Source organism: Catharus ustulatus, chromosome 1 (genome assembly GCF_009819885.2).
Source record: "Catharus ustulatus isolate bCatUst1 chromosome 1, bCatUst1.pri.v2, whole genome shotgun sequence".
NCBI classification, from domain to species: Eukaryota; Metazoa; Chordata; class Aves; order Passeriformes; family Turdidae; genus Catharus; species Catharus ustulatus.
In genome coordinates, this window is record NC_046221.1 from 58,840,716 (window position 1) to 58,861,230 (window position 20,515).

General features: G+C 40.3%; 1 protein-coding gene across 5 annotated transcripts in view; it reads right to left on the reverse strand.

Moving 5' to 3' along the window:
- Positions 1 to 844: 844 nt before the first annotated feature.
- PDE1C (phosphodiesterase 1C) overlaps positions 845 to 20,515 on the reverse strand; it is a 255,859-nt gene continuing 236,188 nt past the window's right edge. For 3 of the 5 annotated variants that reach the window (XM_033078935.1, XM_033078973.1, XM_033078964.1), the window contains one exon: positions 845 to 3,142. In XM_033078935.1, coding sequence (XP_032934826.1) covers positions 2,973 to 3,142 — 170 coding nt within the window. In that variant the 3' untranslated portion in view covers positions 845 to 2,972. Of the gene's footprint in view, positions 3,197 to 14,603; positions 16,578 to 20,515 lie in introns of those variants that run through there. The other 2 variants (XM_033078954.1, XM_033078944.1) reach the window with 2 other exon arrangements.

Sequence of the window (20,515 nt, forward strand, 5' to 3'; positions counted from 1 at the left end):
ACAAGCTGAGTGGTGCAGTTGACACTCCTGGAGGATAGGATGCCACCCAGAGGGATCTGGAGAAGCTTGAGAAGTGGCCTCATGCAAACCTCGTGACTTTCAACAAGACCAAGTGCAAGGTGCTGCACCTGGATCAAGCAATCCTCGGAATCCATACAAGCTGGCCAATAAACAGATCACGTGCAGTCCTGCTGAGAAGGAATAGGGGGTGCTGGTGGATGAGAGGCTGGATATGCAGCTTTCTGAGCTGCATATCCAGGAATGGATTCTTTACTGGAATGGTGAGGCACTGGAGCAGTTTGTCCAGAGAGGCTGCAGATGCTCCCTCGAAGTGTTCAAGGTGATCCTGGATGGAGCCCTGCCCATGTGGAAGATGTCCCTGCTCATGTAAGAGGGGCTGGAATGAGATGATATTTAAAGTCCCCTTCAACCCAAACCATTCTCAGAGTCTGTGATGACACCTCACATATGTTAATTCATTATCCTGTGCCTTGACTACACAGCAGTAGATTCAAAATGACAGCTAATCTCTGCCTTATGGCAAAGCTGAGAGCATGGACCAGGAGAGCAAAGACAAAAACTTCCCCCTTTGTAAGAAACTAGTGACAGAAGAATGATAACACAAATAAACTATTGACAATAATGAAAGAAAAAAAAAAGAGGTTTCTCTTTCAACCACTACAAGTGACCTAGTGCTGTGTGCTTGCTGCCCACAGGCAGAACTCTGTTAGGTAGTGTCCTATGGGGAAGAAATAACACAGACAGAAAATGTGTTTGGAAAGAGAATGTAATTTTGCACATATACATATACATATGAATACAATATATGCAGTATACAGCCTATTTGAGTACATTTTAGGGTATTCTACAAGCAAAATACAGTTCTTAGAAAATTCCTAGAGATAAATCACATTTCATAAACAGGAGGTTTTAAAGTGCATTCCTTTCAGTACTGTGTTTAGGCAGTGACCCAGCCCTGCAGCTGGAGTCACAAGTTCTGGTGATGGTGAAGGTCAACATCCCAAACATGAAGCACAGAGTACAAAGGATGAAAATAACTGAAACACAATGACATCAGAGTACAGTGAAGATGTCTAGCAAAATATTGCAAAAAATGTGGGAGATCTTGAGGGGAGTGCAGCTGGAATTGCACTGGTCCTCTCTTAATGGAGTGAAGGGCATCTGTAGCACTGGGAAAGTATCTTGGCTTTTTTCTTGTGACAACCAGACTTGATTTTAACTTGACTGTCATGCACCAGTGGTACCAGCTGGTGCAGTTTTAACCTTGAACACAATTACAAACTTGTAGTATATAACCATCCTAATTAACAGTGAGTAAATTTTCAGAAACAGGAATAATAGAATTGGTAGGTGGCAGGGATACTTCTAACAAGAATACTTCAAGAAAAAGAGCATTCAGACAGGTTTCTATACAAGAAATTTTGCTTCACAAACCTTGACACTCCTTGGAGGAGATAACAATGGTTTTCTCCATTTTTCCAAGGTCCTGATCAAAAGAATGTCAAAGCTACTGAGTTTTCATGGATTAAAAGAAGATTGCAATATATGATCTTAAGATGGGCAAATAACAAGTTAACAATGGGGAGAAAAATAAAAATGCATGAATAAATTTAAAAGTGTGATGAAAGCGTCGGGTTTCATAGTAAAGAAGGATTGTTGCTTCTGCAATTCAATGTGCTTCTCCAGAAGATGTGATTTGGAAAAGTTTTAGTGGAAGAAGAAAGCAAGTGAGGAACAGAAACGAAAAAGTGAAGCAGTAGAAAAGAAACAGCAGCAGCTTACTTCAGTATAGTTGGCAAATCCACCAATTCAGTGTTGGTTAGTGCAGAAAGATGCATAGAGAGAGGAGCAACACTAATTCCACAAGTCCAAGTCTATACTTGGGCTAAACATTAATTAGGATTTTTATAAAGAATTCTACAGAAACTACTGTTCAGTCCTCAAGGAGGTTCAAAAACTAAAGTACAGCTTTAAAATCTATTCAGAAAGGCATAGAAAGTAAAACAGAAAGTGTAAATACATTATTCTAAACATTTCTGGTATACCTGCAACTTGAGCAGCATGCAGTGCTTGTTCTCTTCTTTCAAAATCAGATTAAAACCAAGAAGGATATAGAGAAGAGCAGCAAGAAAAATTAAAAGTAGAGTAGGTTTGCCTGTGAGAAAAGTAAAAAGAGGACTGCAAAGGGGAAGTTGAGGTCGTATGTAAATCACCAGGGGCTTGGGGAAAGAGGACAGAGAGCTATTTGCCACTGTTTATCAAAGTGCAAAATCTGGGGCAAGAGGAACTTTATCACAAGGGACATGTTCAACTGTGAAAGTCAGGCCCGTGGGACACTGTGTACTGAAAGAATGCATGGGATTAAATTCAACTAAATTAATGCCATAAAAGACAATCAGTGTTATTTAACATTAAACAGAATTTGAGCAAAGAACAATTTTAATGTTGTGCTATATGCTCTTTTTCTAGTGAGTGAAGTGAGAGGACTCTTTATACTCCAGCCTCCTACCTGCATCCTCCTGAATAACTTTCACACTGTGACAGGAGGACATTTATTCCCAGTACTGTTAGGCAGAAAAAAATTTTGTCATGCTGTCTGAAATAGGAATTGTTTTAACAGTGGTAGACAGAAGGTCACATTGAGAACACCATAAGAAACCAACAATCTAGGAAAGCATTGATTTAATTTGACAGGAGGTAAGTCATATACAATTACTTTGTGTATGTAATTCTTTCAAGGTAACAGACCAATATTTTAGTACTAAGTGAGCATATGCTACAATAATAAGGCTATTGAAGTAATTTCTAACAAAATGTTCATTCTAGTATAGTTAAATCATACACTTGGTTTTAGTTAGAATTGCAGCTGCTGTCAATGTAGTGTGGCCTGTGCAATGATTCCACAATGTTCTCTTTCTGCCATTCCAGAAGAAGCCTCTTTATCTCTTCTGCTATTTCCTATTCCATGTCTGGGAGATATGCTGAATTTTCTTCATTCTTCCCCTCTCATCAAACACCTTACCTCTCACCGGACGTTCCTCCAGTTTCTTGTGTAAGGCAGGGAAATAGTCTCCTGGGTTGTGAGTTGGCCTCCTGAGGTGATGCAGCTGAGGTTTGATGGCTGGTGGTGACAAAGGAAGAACAGTGATGGTTAATGTGCCTAGCTTTCACTCACCTGTGGAGAAAAAACAGATTCCTCAGAAGCTGCATCCATCCCACTCAGCACAGCCTGTCTGTGCAAAGGAGGGTTTCTCAGCCTGAAAGACAGGATTCTTTCAGGTTAGTGGGTAATTACAGACAGTTAGAAGAAAGTTCACAGAAAAAAAGGTTTCAAAATATAAATCACAAATATAGATGTAAAATGAAACACAGGCATCTCCAAAATCGAAAGTAGGACAATTAAGCACTACAGAATACTGGATGTTGAAATCATGCCCTAATTCTGACATCTCAGCAGACCACATCAACATATGTAGCAAAGAACATTCTTGTAGTTAGAAAACAACAGTTTAGACAAGTAGATGAAACTGCCAAAATTATGCAGATTGATGAAGAAAAATGAAGAAGCAACTTTATTTATATTTACCTATCTACATATATGCAGCGAAACACTTCACTGTTTTTAAAATACTGTTGGTCAAAGTAATTTTAAGGCAATGAATCTGAATTGAGATAATGTTTCCCAGAATTCAGTAATAGGTGGATCTGAGGCATTTTGTCTGATTTTCCAAAAAATTACAGGTCACTGTGAAAGTTGGAAGTGGTCTGCATATGAATCTGACCATTCTCAACTTCTTGACTCTGTTTATTTGAACCTACATCTTACTTTCTTACCTCTTTACATAAATAGACTAAAAAGTCAAACATGACCATGATCAAAATATTTTCATTTTATGCTTAGTTCTGATCTGCAAAACAACCAATTGAATAATTAGTATGATAAGGACTTTAAAAGAAAAGTCACTGTTCTTAGCAGGAACCCTAAGAAGCAAAAAAGATTCCACTGTGCTAACTGAGCTAGATTCAACTCATCACTGATTCAAATCATCACTGATTCATCATTCAAATCATCACTGATTCAAATGCTACAACAGTAACATCCCCATCTTGCTAAACTCCTTGAGTGATTAATCATACCCTAAAACGTCTTGGGAAACAAAAAGCAATGGATTTTCTAAACTTTAGAAATGGGTATCCAGATTTCTGCATAGTCATAATCCTTCCTGTTCTCAAGTAGATTAGTTTCACATTCATTAAAAGGCTGAAAAATAACTAGAAGAATTATTGTTCTTTGAGGCACATTCACTTTTCATATTAATTCCATTTTCTGTACTCAGCATGGATTTGGCCAAACTGTTATTGGATTTTCCATTGCTCAGAGGGGGGAAATGTTTATTGTTACCAGTAATTTCATTGGAGATTTTGCCAGAAGATATTAGTTTGGTAATAGATTTAAGGGGGTTTATCCAAAATAGTGACAGTACCATTTGTCATCTTCATAGAGAAGTAGATAAAGGGGATTCATGACATTTAACTTCTTAAGACTTCAGTGCATCAAAGTGATGAGCAGAAAACTCTGCCAGGACTCTGGATTTTTTGTTCCCAGATTTCTCACTGACTTCTTGAGTTACTTGGACTATAACTTTCACTCAGTTTTTCTGCATGTAAAATGGGGTAAAAATGGCAATACTTACCTCACAGGGTTTTTATTAGGGGCTTCAAAAGGTTGTGATTCTCAGGACCCTCATATATGGAGTGATGCAAGTATTTTTTTGTGTTTTTTTTCTTTGAATTTAGGGAAAATAATTCTTTTTTAAGATCATGTCTATCATCAAGGTAATGGAAGCAGAGAAAACATATTTAGTAGCACAATGTTGGTAGTGCCACTGTAGACTGGAATAGTTACACAAGTAGCATCACAAGTAGATAGACTATGTGTTGTCCAGACACTAATTCAGCAAGGAGGCTGAGTTCTAAGCCACTCTATTTACTCTGACTGGTAGGATGTGCAGCCCATCTTATAGACGAAACCTCAGATTTGCCCAGGGTAGAGTGCACACAGTATTTCCTCTTAACCCTTCTTTGGTACTACTCTTTCTTTGATTCTTGGAGAGATGCCAAGGGACATAAACACCTGGGCCTATGTCTACATCACACCTTGATTTGCATACCAGATGAAAGAATGAATGTCAGAGCTGATGCTCGGTAGACAACTGCACATAAAAAATGAGCCTAATCTGCTGGTAAAAATCATCTTTCTCCCTTCTGCAGCCTTTGTCAAGAAATTAGCTTTTCCTGCCGTAATTATCAGAAGGATCTGCAGGACAGAGAAGCTGGAGAACCAAGACTGTGTTTCTTTAGAGTGATGCAAGAAACGGTCTAATCTTGGAGACACTCAGTCTCCTAAGAGTGTTAAGAAAATCTGTGGTTATACAAAATTCACTTTCATGCAATGAGACACCTCAGTGAAAGTTCAAAGATAGCTATTTCCTGGTCAGTCATTATGACACAAGAGAGCTCTCCTCTGTCATCCCCTGTGGAGCCAGGAGCAGAAGCTGTAAGAAAAGGGACGCAGAGATGTTACCAGGGTTCCAAGAGCTTTGCAGCACCCACCATTGTCCTGCCAGGCATGGGAAGAATTCTTCCCTTCCAGGGGCCTGCGGCCCCTGTGATAGGTCCAGTCTGAGGGAGAACAGGATTTGGACATCTCCTGGGAGGTAAAACCAATCTGTGGGATGATGTAGAAGTGGATTTTTCTCACCTGTGCAGGGAGTGGTCAACCTCTAATGCTAGGGTCAAGAAGCAATTTTTCCCCTGGGCAGATTTGCACTCATCCCTGGGGGCTTTTCACCTTCCTCAGCAGTATCAAAGCTGACCACTGCTCAGGCTCCTCCAGTCCCTTTTGGCCAGGTTGCTGCCTGCTGCTTGAGAACCATGAAGACAGCCTGTTGTGCCCCGCTTCCATTCTTCCTTTGTCTTCTTCCTTTGTGTGATTGTTACTGAAACTAATTATTAATGTTCTCCTCATGAAACACGGTTTGATTGGCCTGTATCAATTCTGCTGCTTTCTGTAGCTCTGCTAGACTGACAGACAGCAAAGGATGCTTTTTCAAACAAAACTGAGATGCATCACCCAGCTCCTGGCTACACATGGGCGTTGTGTCAACACTTTTGAGCAGGGGCTGTGAAATGGTTTCAGAAAAATAACAACAAGCCCAAAAATAAAATCCTGATTCCACTCGTAGCCTTTGCGCTATGTGTCCTTGAAACCATTTTTGGTGCTGAAAAGCCCACCGCATTTCAGGCAAACTAAATTGCTTTTCAGCATTTATGCACAGAGAATAGAAATAGAAAGAAATAGAAATAGAAGTAAAAATAAATATAAACAAAAAATAGAAATTAGAAATAAAAATTAGAAATAGAAATAGAAGTAGAAATAGAAATAGAACAGAGCGTGTTACTCCTAGAATTCAGTATGACAAGCTAAGATTCAGGTCTGAAGGCTCCATCCTGGAGAACATCTCTCTCCAGTGCAGGTCCCAGGCCCACCCAGGACATGGGGACAGAGATGGGCACACCTACATCAAGGCCTAGACTGAAAGTCCCAGGCTGAGGTGGGATCAGCTCTGGATCCTTGTGGGGGTCTTGGGTAAGGCTAATTCCAGAAACTGAGGCTTATGTGCACGTCCATGACCATGGACCTCCCTCAAAATGTTTCCAAGCCACAGAAATGAAAATATGACCACTCAGTGATTACAAATAATAACAACCAGGTACATCAATGCCCCTACTGAGCTTTCTTATCACACTTAGTCCAGGTGCCTTGGAGAAATGTATAGCTCAAGCTCTTTGCATTCAGAAAAAGGAGTCATTACAAAGGCAGCAGACGTGCCCAGGGCCTCTGGTCTCCCTATGGTGCTGTGATATGCTGTTGAGTTGCCAGTAGACTCTTGTTTCACCAGTGGTCAAGTCAAGGTTGGAACTGTGTCAGGGTTCTCTCCTGTGCACAGCTACCTCACCTCATAAAACATCATCAGCTGTGTGACCTCTTGGGTGATTCTTCCTCTCTTACACTTAAAATTGACAAGGGTACAGATTCAAAATACAGCAGTGAGGCAGACTGACCAACCTGCTGGCAAAGAGATGGATGGGATCATACACACACATGCCTGTTTTGGTAATCCTCACTCCTTTAGAAGTGATATTAAACAAAATGTGATAAAGCTTCCCCTTTTAATTCAAGATGCTGAGTGCAACTTGCACAAAAACCAGCAAGACAATAACATTTCCTCAATGAGAATACTGTGTGTGTGTATTAACAGCAGACTGTTTCTTAACTACGTTAGTGGTTGCTTTCAGCAAAACCAATCCTCCCAAAACAAGAGATATATAGAGGATAGAGAAACAACACAGTAAGGATAGAGAAACAACACAATAATGGCTGTAAATAAAATATGTCATCAGCACTGGACTATATGCATGGAAAACATTGCACTATTATCTACTCCCCAGCACATACTGTAGATAACTGCACAGAAAGGGCTGATTTGCAAACCACACCAGGGCAAACAGATTGTTGTATATGCCACAGTAACAGGGCATGGATAAGAAGTTACCAGTGTTTAAATAGCCAAGTCAGGAAAAAGCTCTACTCTGTCCCTAATCCAATTGATACCAAAACATACACTGAGGTAATAGGTCTCTAAAAGAGATAAAACCCCTCTTTTGAAGGTGCATCCTCTCTACTGTTATTTTTCTAAACAAAACAGTTAACAGGTACCTAAGTAGGGAGATATGTTTAAAGGGAATTAAATGTTATCATTCCCAAACAAATGAAGAAACTGTGATGCACAATAAGAATTTGAGCAAGGTCATTTAGCAAGTCATAGTGAAGGGACTGTACTTGGTAGCTTGTGAGAGACTGATGTCTCAAGACATTTTGAGGTGCATGTATGTGGAGAAAGAGGCAGGTTGGGCCTTGCCCAGGCAAGGCAATGCACTACCCTGTACACCCTACACCTCCAGAGCCTGTATCCCTGCCTGGCAGAACCTGCCAATTCCTGGAAGCACTGCTTCTCACCCACCTCTGGAGCCCCTAATCAAAGTCCTGAGTGGCCAAATGACCAGAAGTCCCACCTGGGCGAATGGGCCCAGGAGGGCCTAGGGGTATTTAAGGTCAAACATGAGACAATTACGTCTTCACCTTGCCACCTCTTGGAATTTCTATCTAAATACAACTGGAACTCAGAATCTGGTAGCTATGTGCGTGCTATTTTATATATTTTTATTCTCTCTCTCTTTCTTCTTCTAATTCTCTTTTCTGGGTAACTTAAAATAAAATGGGCTTAAAATTTCCTAAGTTGAAGGGCCAAGTGAATGCTTTGACAAGTGTTTTATGCTGATTGAATGCTATACTAAACCTCTTGCCAAATTTCTCTGATTTTCTGAAGCAGACAGTGAAGTATTTTAGTTATTTTGACCTCTTGAGAATATCTTGTCGATATTTCTCCCATGCTCTAACTCAGAGTACATGAATAACCCTGAACCCTGTTCAAAACCTCATTGAGCAAGTAGTCTGGGGCCTTACAGCTTTATGCCAAAACCTTCTCTTCTGCATTTATACCCCTGACCTACTTATTAAAATGATGGTCTGCAGGCTCAAAAGAAGTACTGCACATAAGGAATGTGCAATTTGCTGTCTTCAGGTTCTCAGTAATGGATCAATGGGTTAAAGATGGGATAGAGTTGGAGAAATCAATGAAAAGTCCTGTGTAAGCACTGTTTATTAAAAATAAACAAAAGACTGATGCAAATATGCTAACAGGTATAAAAATGAGTTAGTTCTAATATTTGACCTGCTTACATTACATGAGAATTATAGTTGTAGTGAGACGTGAATATTTAATTCCTCAATTTTTCTTTAAAACAATGTTTTTCTTCAAAAAGCAAGACCTCTCCAAGATCTCTCCAAAGAGCAAGACTTCCAAATGCGACCGGCAAGAAAATCTTAGATGATCCAAAGTAGTAGCCTCTTTAAAAGGATGCTCTGCCTAAGTGGGCAGCTTTACCTTTACCCTATTTGCAAAAGTTGGTGGATGCAGAAGGGGGATCAAGCTGCTTTTGGTGCTGAAGAATGCTGAGACTATCCAGACTCAACAATCCCAAGGTTAAACATTCAAACTGTTTCCTGACAGGAACTGGCACCACTGAGGACAGACAAAATTCCCTATAAAGGATCTTTAGATAAACCAACAAGTTACAGTAATGACAACTTGTCTAAAGCTGCTGAGCTAAAGGCTGCTGAGCTGCAGTGTGCTGTTCTTGGTGTAGATACTCTCACAGATTGTGATTTCATTCAAGAGAAAAGTAGAAAGGTGAGATTTACCTCGGGGTCCTTAAATAAGCTAGTTGAATTCTCTACCTCAGTTTCCCTATCTTTAGAAACTACATTGGTAATGACACTAACTTCTCCCAGGGGGCAAGTGGGAAGAAACAACAGCTGTCCAAGCAACATTCCCACTATGCTTAAAAAAAATGCTTGATTATTACTAGGACTCTCTGGGGAGCAGATGCTGAAAAGTTAAACAGGAAGTACCATGCCTGTATTAGATGTAAAAAGCATGAAAAAAGAAAAAAATAAACCTTCTACAACTTGAATTCAAATGAAGGGGAGATCTCACTGCTCATATTTGGTAATAGGATGAACCTACACAAACTCAGTTACAGAAAAACTGAAAATGTTGAAAAATATTTCAGAGACCACAAGTCTCTTTTTTCAAATCAAGAACAATAAATACATATTGTTAAAAATTAATTTCAGAACAATTGAGAATGTTTGCCATTACTTGGTGTCATTCATTTTGGTTTTCCCTTTTTTTCCTTAAAAGTCTTAAGAAGCTGAATAGGTTTTTACTCTATTTTTCTCATTACTCTACCCACTCAGTCCCACGAGCAAACTTGTGCTGAGTTTTATTTTTCAGCCTGCATTTTAACTTGTTTTCTATTTCCTGAATATAAAACATAGCATAACAATCTGCTTTTTTTTCTTCCTTGAAGAATGTTAGAGAGCAGGGGTCTTTTGTTCATCTTAAGTCAGCTCAGGAAAGATGTCTCTATTATCAGTTCTGCTTATATAAACATACTCTAAAGTTTATTATCAACCTCATACATAGAATTCACTGCAAAATGCCAGCAGAGAAAAGGCTATTTTATATGATTAAGATTCTTGAACTTGGTTAATTTCTCCTTATTGCTCCTACCAAGAGGTTTAATGTTTCTTAACTTTATTTAAAACCTTTCACAGTAGGGTTAACCACAAGAGAGTGAAATCTACTGTCCTAGATAAGCAACAGTGCCCACCCTTCCTCCCTGCTGAAGGTAGACAGTGCACTAGGGCATGAGTTTGAAGAGTATCAGCAGAACAAAGAGACATAGTCTCTCATTTATAAATTTCATGGTGGTGTAATCAGCTCCTACCACAACAAAAGAAGGTGGCCCCACCCTCATGCACCACCTTTACACAGAACATCCTGTGTGTGGTGAGCTGTGTATGTCGTTGTTGTTTAGTCTTTGTCCGCAGATGCTGCCCTGGGACTAACTGAACTATAAAAGTGATCAGGCCCTAAGTATTATTTTGCACTAAGCTTATTTGCGAATGCAATGACTTTTGCCTCTCAAATAACAATAGGGAGGAGGAAAGGGTAGTGAAATATTACTATGAGAATCTGGGCCTGTAGAAAACAAGAAGACCTGGTAAAAACCTAAACACTACATGAAAAACGGTAAGGATTTTTTTTAATTGCATATAAATGCATATAAAAATATCACCCAAGCAAGAAGAAAAGAAAAATGCCTACTCTGGCATTCTACTGCTAGATTTTATCACTAGAAAACCCCAGTGGCCAAAAGCAATTTAGTCTGATAGGTGCACTCCTACAACCACCAGCAAAGACAATGGAATTATGTATATTCTTCCTGCCACCGGATAGTATCTAAACTCAGGGTGTTATAATATGTATGTGCTTGGAAGAGACCAAAATAAAACAAAATCAAAGTGTGCTATGAAATTTGTGAGTGTGTGCTGTCTTGCACTTAAGTATAGGGGTAAATAAATTTGCTAAAACTGAGTTTCAGATCCTCAGCCAGCTTTCTTGGAAGTTGTTTTATTCTACCTGGTGGTTAAGTCTGCAGAGCAGGGTGAGCTGATGCCTCAAACAGGCCTGCATCCCAGTCCTGACTGGGTACAGACCAGAATTCTCTGTGCTTACTAGGGATCAAAAGAGATGTTTCAGCACAGGAAACCAGTTTCATCAAGTGGAAGTACACAGAGAGCATTTAATTTTAACAGAAAAGAATGGCATTGGCAGTGGTAAAATGTGCTGCTTCTGTGCTGATCTCACTTTTACACAGTATTCAGACATGAAAAAGGATATCTGGGATCACAAAACTTGTCTACCCATGGGAGTAGGAGAAGCCTCATACTAGGATACACAACTGACACTAATCTGAGACTGAAAAGACCTGGTCATGTTGTGGATAACACAAGTGGGAAAATCCTCTGTACTCACTTCAGAGGGAGATGAATTATGAAAAGTGAAAGCAAAGGTTTTTTTCCTCCTTTCTACCTGGCCAGCAGTGATGTCGGGTCCTTGGAGTAATTTGCATGTAGACAGTGCCATAGGGCTCCTTCTCTTCCTCAACCAGCATGTTTCTGCTTTTGAATGATGCTCAATTGCCATGCCAGTAAAGCTCGGAGATCACCACTGGTTCAACACGTGAAAGTAAAGTATCATTCTGTTTTTAATTGTTAAGTGAGGTCATGGATTTTAAAAGTGTAAAAGAAAAGGACTTGATAATGCTCTCATTTTCTGAGTATAAATTGCTAACCTGTGGTATAGATCATCAAAGGAGGAATAATTTCATTATTTTGAAATGAAATATGAGAGAAAAGGAGAAAAGAAATATTTAAGACCATCTCACAAGCTCCTGGAAATACACTATTTTATTCTAGTTAAAGAAAAATAAATACTATACTTGCCAGGTTCTGTCTTTACTAATTTGAATAGGTTATTGCACTTTTCAATTAAAAGACAGATTTGGGAACCATTGTAAAAATTGCAAGGACTAACAGCAAATTCAGGTAGTATTTACCTTTAGCTAGGTGAGCTTAAGGACCTTCTGATTACAAAGCAGCATAGTACCATCTGCTCTGTAATTTGAAATATATTTGCTTCCAGACCGAGCTTGTAAGGCTTTGTAATGCAAACATTAAAAATACACATGCAAACATTTTCATTCTCAAAGGATGGTTTGCAAAAAACACCACCATATACCATTCTTCTCTAGCATAACCAGCTGTATTTTGGAAAGCTTCTGTCCAATCACAAAATTTATGCTTGAAAAATGAAACACCTAGAAAAAGGTATTTGCCTCCTTAATTCACCCATCAGGAACCAGGTCCCCAAATGTCAGATTCATTCTGATGCTAAACATCTTACTATATAAATAGGAATGTGTTCACTCCAGCCTGAGCTGTACAAAAGACTGCAACTAGCTTTAGGCTGCTTAGATTGACGAATCTGAAATGTTTTAAATCTATCAAAAATGGCAGAATTACTTTTTTTATTATTATTATTTACTACCTATTTTATTATAGGGGAAAAAAAAAGGTTGGCTTCGCTTATCTATATTTTTTCTCAAACATGGAAAATATAAGTGACATTCCTAACCTGTTGCTCTGTGAGCCATTTAAATAATTAGCAGGACACAATGAAACACTAAGATGCTGGTGAGACAGTAGAGTAGGTTGCCCAGAGAGGCAGTAGATGCCCCATCCCTGGAAGCGCTCAGGATCAGGTTGGATGAGGTTCTGAGCAACCTGACTTAATGGAAGATATTCCCCGCACACTGCAGGAGGGTTTGGAACAGATGGCTTTTATATATCCTCTATGTCCCTTTCAACCCAAACTATTCTAATACTATGATTCTCTGAAAACATATTGATACTTTTTTTTCTATAGTGTGTTCAGGAATCCAAGCACTATGTCACCATGAGTCCAAGGTCTGCTAGTTCCCCGAACATCAGTCGCAGATAAAGAACAAACCACTGATACTGGCATCCTCTCTGTTTTAGGAGGGGAAAGTGCCTGGATTCTCCCTCTCAAACTATACATCAGTTTCTGGGAAGCAGAAGACGTGCTCTTTCAGCTAGGCAGAGCTTTCTGAGAGCACCAGCAGTCTCCGTGCAGAGGTGGAAGAGTGTCCTCTTTATCACACAGCTTCCTGTGCTGCCCTCTGCCAAAAGCACTCTGGCACCATAAGTCTCCTTTGTGCCTACATGTGGGTGCTCCCATATAATTCTGTAAAATTTCAGCCTGAAATATTTACAGAATTTCTCACTTATTCATTGCTTGTGTAGTCACTGAGGATGGAAAAGAAAGGCACTTGAAAATGTAATTTCTATACACCTGGAGAAAGTTAGGTAAAGATGTCAAAACAAAAAGCCTTTCTCACACTATAAACATAGGCCATTAGCTGATGAACACTTAATCCTATTCTAGTTTTTGGTTGATTCCTCTGTGGAATAAAATAAGAGAAAGCAGCAATGTATTTTTTGATCATTATTTTTTATTTTTTTTATACATTTGCACAGTGGCTGATCTCTAGTTTAACAGGAAGTATCTAAACATAACATACTTTGGTTCACGATGCACCAGCACAAGGCTTCAGACTGTTTCAGGAAGGTGAGGGGGCAAAATAAGGAGGCAACCCCACAACAGATGCTTTCACCTGGCCCAGTCTCTTTGTAGGGTTTTGATTTCTAGATTTCACTTTCACTTTCACTTTATATATTTTCCAAGTTAATGGGTTTCACTTCTTTTTTTAAAATTGCAACAAAAATAACCTAAAAAATGCTAATAATCAACTGTAGCTTACATAAATAAGTTAAAAGGAGGAGACAGTTAGGTCTGTCTCTGACTGTCTGTGTATTAAAGACCATTTTGCCGTACACCTGTGTGCTTAGATCAGTAACTTTCCCTACAGCATCTGTTATAGAACAGTAAGTCTGACTGGTAGACCCCAAGAGATATCAAATCTACCACCTCCTTTACTAGCTTCTGCCAATAGTGAATAACCCTAATAATCAAGGACAAACGTTTTCCAACCTGATTTCATACCTTTGTGCCAGTGCATGATAAACAAGGACAGATCAGCTATGAGTTGAGAAAGAAAGAAAGAAGGAAAGAAAGCAAGAGAGAGAGAAAGAAAGAAAGAAAGAAAGAAAGAAAGAAAGAAAGAAAGAAAGAAAGAAAGAAAAAAAGAAAGAAAGAAAGAAAGAAAGAAAGAAAGAAAGAAAGAAAGAAAGAAAGAAAGAAAGAAAGAAAGAAAGAAAGAAAGAAAGAAAGAAAGAAAAGAAAGAAAGAGAAAGAAAGAAAGAAAGAAAGAAAGAAAGAAAAGAAAGAAAGAAAGAAAGAAAGAAAGAAAGAAAGAAAGAAAGAAAGAAAGAAAGAAAGAAAGAAAGAAAGAAAGAAAGAAAGAAAGAAAGAAAGAAAGAAAGAAAGAATACATATCAGAAACAGGTTAAAAAAAAGTTTTTTCAAAAGATTTTTTTTCTCTCATGTGCATAATCTAAGGCGTCTTTAGCTACTGTAAAAAGTAGGAGTAACTTACATATTGACTAAATCACTCTGCACCTCTGACCAAACAATTTCTTAGGGTATATTCCACCAGACTCCACAAAGAAGTTTAACTAAGCACAGACTGTCACCACTCTGGTATTTAGTTCAGCTTTATTGTTATTTCATCAGTGTGCCTTCAAAGAACCTGCTCAGGGCATATTCCACTACTCTCACTGGGGCTGAATGCTGATGGAGAAGGGACAAGGGGAGTCAAAAAATGATAAGAGGTGACACAGCCTGATGCAACACGGAATGTGCTCAGTGTGGGTAGTGGTGCCATTGTCTTCTCAGCCTTTCACTTTCCTCAGAGCTGCTATTGAACCACAGACTCACAAATGGGAAGACCGTGTCCCCCTCTATTTCATTTAAATGAGATGGTTCAGTGAAGCCAATTGAGAGTTTCTAGCCTCAATAATGAAAATCCCAGATACTAAACACTCTTAAGTAAGAATGTGTTCACTTTTAAAACGGATTTAGTCTGAGCTTACTGCTGTAATTTTTGCTAGTGTCACAGGATGCTCCTCCCTATATATGCAGAGTTTAAGAAGGAGCAGATATCCAAATTTTGGTTGCAAAGTTATGGGCTTTTAAACATGAAACTAAAGATTTACCTTCCTAAGCCAATGTTTTGCATGTTCACTACCTAGAAAAGATCCATGACAGGAGTATGATTCCTTAAAAAAATACATATATGAGTAATACAGTAAGATCTCATCCTGAACAGTAAGCTGTTCAGCAAAAATAGTTGTATGTATATGTACATATCTTGACTTCAACATAAACAAGCAAAACTGCTTAGAATTAGCTGGATTCCTATTAAGATCCCAAGCCAGAAACATAAATGTGCTTGATGTTCCCCATACATTCTTATTTTGTTTTTTTCTGTCCATCCTTATCCAACAATACTTTTCCTTTTCATTGGACTGTTTATTCAGTCAGTGATCAATTCAGTAAGAATTCATCCATGTGATTCCCTGATGTCCCTCTCCTCCTAGATCTTCAGGTCAGACAAACAGCTATTACTAGAGGGCCATGAAAAAAATGTGGGAAACAGATAATTTTCTGCAATATCAAGTTACACAGGCACATCACACAATACATTAATACATGTGCTCAGAGTCTGACAACAAAATTTGCCCCACGAGAATATTGTTTTCATGGGATATTTCTTCCTAGCAGCAAAAAGAGAATGAAATCAAGGGCTGAGGACTCTGACTGCTGTTTAGAAGGAAGAACATTTTTCTATCATTTCTATCATATTACCTGCGAAAGCTATCAAATCCCAAGAAATAGTCCAATGGCTCTACAAATTCACTGTTCTTATTAATAAAATCTTCCACAGGGGTAAAACTGATGTGAAATTCCGTCTACTAGCAACTGGAAAAGGCTTTCAGTGAAAAGAAAGAGTAAAAGTAAATTATTATCAAGGAATATTTTGGTGGGTTTTTTTTTTTCTTTTATATTCTTTTGCGTCATCCTAGTGTTGGTTTCACAAGCTGAGGCACAGCAAAGGACAAAACCAGCTTTTGAAGGATACCTTTTTCCTATTCGCCTGACCTGTCCAGAAAAATGGAACCATTTGCATAATGAAATCACAATTTGACCTTTTCACAAAAAAAAAATCCAGAAAAACAAACAATAAAAAACATACATACATGAAGAACCAAACAAAATTAACAAAAAAACAAGGCCCCCACCCTTGAACCCAGAGCTGTAAGCTATGAAGTAGCCAGTGATAGGAGGAGTGTTTCAAAAGTTGTTTAATGCTTTTCTCAGAAACTGGTCTTTGCAGGAGTAGGAGAACAGGAATGAAGAAGGTCAGATAAAATGATGAAAGAGATTTGCAGTCTTTTAAAACATATTTCTACTCTTCCGTATCTGGAAAAAAAATATAAAAAAAAGAGAAAAGTGTCAAATGCTGCCTTTCTCCACTTTGTCCAAGGGGTAGGTAATCTGGGAAAGTAAAATAAGGGTATCACTTTAGACAGCCTCATTTTCTGCAAGCAGTGAAGCTTTACTAAACTTTTGAAAGGGTACAAGGTGAGGCATGCCAAGGCAATATCTCTTACAGGCAAAACTGGAAATATCATTCTGTCCTAACCAAATTGAAATATATTATGATCAGACTAATCCAGATAGAATTCAGACTTAGGCATCAAGAAGATCACATAACAGATCACATGCTTAGATCAAGAAATTCTAATAGGTTTCTTTGCTGTAGGGCTCTCTGATCATCTTTGATCAGCAGCTTTTCCAGCACCTTTTTGCTTATGAAGGCAAGAATGTTGTGCCTGTGGTCTGAAATGAAGAAAAGAAAATGCTCCAAACAGAAAAGAACATCACACTTTAAAAGCTCTTTTCTCCCAGTGAGCTTTCAGTGAAAAACAGTCTTAAGTATGGAGAGGCACCAAAGATATGACAAAATATGTGCATTTTAGAATCTACTTGACTCCTCTGTCAGATATTTATAACCCCTTGGCCTCATAATTTGGCTGTGTTTGACTAATATTATCCTGAATGTACAAACATAACTGTTTTCTATCTAGTCATAACACACATGCATCTTCACAATAAACAAATCTCCTTGAGAAGAAAACTTTTTTATTATTTCTAGTGAAATGAACAGTTTCTAACTAAAGAGGACAGCCTATCCAATTTCTTTCCCAACCATCTCTAGAAATCTTCTGGAAAAGCTTTAAGCAGGAGCATTGATATTTTATACTAGCTGTTCTAACCAGCTCCCTGAGTACACCTGGCAACCTGTTTAGCTGCTGTTATTCTGACAATGCTTATATCAGCAGAGTTTGAAAGCACATTCAAAAAGAGTCTCTCAACCAAGGAGATTCAGCCCAAGGAGAGATTAATTTACCTGTAGGGCTGGGCAGCGGAGGTTAGGATGATCTTTAGGGTCCATTTAGGATCTTTAGATGATCTTTAAGGTCCATTCCAACCTCTTAACTTTCAATGATTCTGTGATAGCTTTTTACTTCTGTAAAAAGCTACATCATCTGCTCCAGTAAGAACATACTAGCATAGAACTTGCTTTGAATTGTTTTTTCTTGCTTGGTGGAGCAGATGTTTTGGTTTCCTAGCCAAATTTCCCATTGGATATAACAGAACTTCCCTTCAACCACCATAACTTTGGATGTGATTCAGCATCTTTCTTATTTAAATACGATAGCTTTAGTGCAAATATTGCATGCATTAACAGAGGTAGTTGAAAAAGAATGAATATGCAGTGCTCAGAACACCTAAGACTTTAAGTAGCCCATTTAGCATATATTGAATCTCATTATCTGAAATAGCCTTGCCTGAATACACATCTCAGTCCTGCAGTGTAACTGATGAACTTACATTGTTTGTCAAGGCTGAGTACTGGCCTTCACTTTGCTCACTAATGTAAATGCCAGTGACTTCTACAACTTTTCCATGTTGTGATATTAGCAGCCACTGTGAATCCATTTCTGCTATCAGTTTCTAGTTTATATCAAGGCATTTTCAACTTTTGCCTGCTGGACTATGAAGCTGTATATCTATACAGACTGACATACTGAAATAGAAATACACTGTGGTTCATCTTTTTCTTCACAGAAAATTACTAACTGTATGAGTATACTCATGCAGAAGGAAGCTGACTGTCAGTTTTGCACAGTAATTACAGTAAATTCACAAATACAAGCTGCACGGAGTATAAGCCGCATATCCGGTGTGTTGGCAACATTGATGTCTTTGTCAATAAATAAGCCGCACCCGGAATATTAGCCGCACTTTAGTTCACCGCGAACTTTCACAAAGTCGTCATTTAGTAACACAATCGCGGGATCACCGGGGCTTACTGGCTTACTGCCGACCTCGGAAACATTGTTTCCAAGTGAAAAAAGACACACCCTTTATTTACAAGCCGAAAAAGACAGGAACAATAGTGTGGTCATTTTGCGAGCATTCCCAATGGATCCGCATTGCCTTTAAACAGCCGCTCAGCCACGCGGGCAGGCAGCTGAGCTCCGAGCAGAGCCACATCTCCATGCTGGCACAGGAGCGGCCGCTCTGGCCCTCGCAGCCCCGCGGGGGGAGCGGCCGTTGTAGCCCTCGCAGCCCCGCGGGGCGAGCGGCTGTTTTAGCCCTCGCGGCCCCGCGGGGCGAGCGGCCATTGTAGCCCTCGCGGCCCGCGGGGCAAGCGGCCCCGTTGTAGCCCTCGCAGCCCCGCGGGGCGAGCGGCCGTTGTAGCCCTCGCGGTCCGCGGGGCGAGCGGCCGTTTTAGCCCTCGCAGCCCCGCGGGGGGAGCGGCCGTTGTAGCCCTCGCAGCCCCGCGGGGCGAGCGGCCGTTGTAGCCCTCGCGGCCCGCGGGGCGAGCGCCGCTCTGACCCTCGCGGTCCGCGGGGCGAGTGGCCGTTGTAGCCTCGTGGCCCGCGGGGCGAGCGGCAGTTGTAGCCCTCGCGGCCCGCGGGGCAAGCGGTCCCGTTGTAGCCCTCGCAGCCCCGCGGGGCGAGCGGCCATTGTAGCCCTCGCGGCCCGCGGGGTGAGCAGCCGTTGTAGCCCTCGCAGCCCCGCGGGGCGAGCGGCCGTTGTAGCCCTCTCCCTGCGAGCCGAGTGGTCGTTCTACCCCTCTCCCTGCGGGCTGAGCAGCTCCCCCAGCCCTCTCCCTGTGAGCCGATTGCCCGCTTCATCCCTCTCCCTGCAGGGAGAGAGGCTCCCCCAGCCCTCTCCCTGCGAGCCCAGCCAGCCCCGTAGCTGCACAAGACTGAAAACACTTTAAAAAGTACAGAGAAATATCACACACTTTTATCGAAATGCCGAGGTAACTCGCCGAGGTAACTCACCCCGATAACAACCCCCGCCCCTCAGTAACGCTGCCATCCACAGGCAGGCAATAAGCTGTTCTCTGATTGGTTCATCGTCGGAACAACGGGAAACCATGGATTTCAAACTGTTTCAGCTCGGGACTGGACTGGTATGATACTAGGTAAGGGCAGATATCACATTTTTGTTCATAGATTAGCCGCACCCAAATATTAGCCGCACTTCCGGGTTTCCACCAAAATTTTTGTCTAATTACTGTGGATTGTATTCGTGAAATTACTGTAATCTCTCTTAACGATGTTTTGGAGTCCAAAGTCTTAGAAATGCTATCCTTTTTAACAGTTTGCATTTATTCCGCCTGTCTAATTCAAACTTTCTCTGCTATCTCAACACAGAGGACACATAGAACCATTTAGAACCATTAGGTGAGAGTTTAGACTAACTCAGAAACTTCTGTTCTGTATTGACTCCTGCTCCTCACCAAGCATAAATCACAGACATGATAACGGTTGCGTCAACTGGAAGTGGAGAGCTGACCTCTCCCAGCACTGCTGATGGCAGCCAGCTCTGCTGCGCCATTGTGGATGGAAACAAAACCCCCAGTCCTTTTTGAGGAGCAAGGGGGATGAGTTGTGTGGTGGGTTGACCTTGGCTAGACACAAGGTGCTACTCTATCACTCCTCTCCTAAGATGGACATAGGGAGAGAATATATAAGGAAAAGATCATGTTTTGAGACAAGGGCAGGGAGATGTCATTCACCAATTACTGTCATAGGTAAAACATACTTGACTTGGGAAAATTTATTTAATTTATTAATGAAATCAGAGTAGGCTAATGTGAAGAAAAACCAAACCTTAAAACACCTATCTCCCATCCCTCCCTCTTTCCTGGGCTTTATTGCTGATTCTCTACCTATTCCTCCACAGGGCACAGAAGGACAGAGAATGGGGGTTAGAGCCAGCTTCTCAAACATTGTCTCTGCTGCTCCTTCCTTCTCATGGGGAGGACTTCTCAT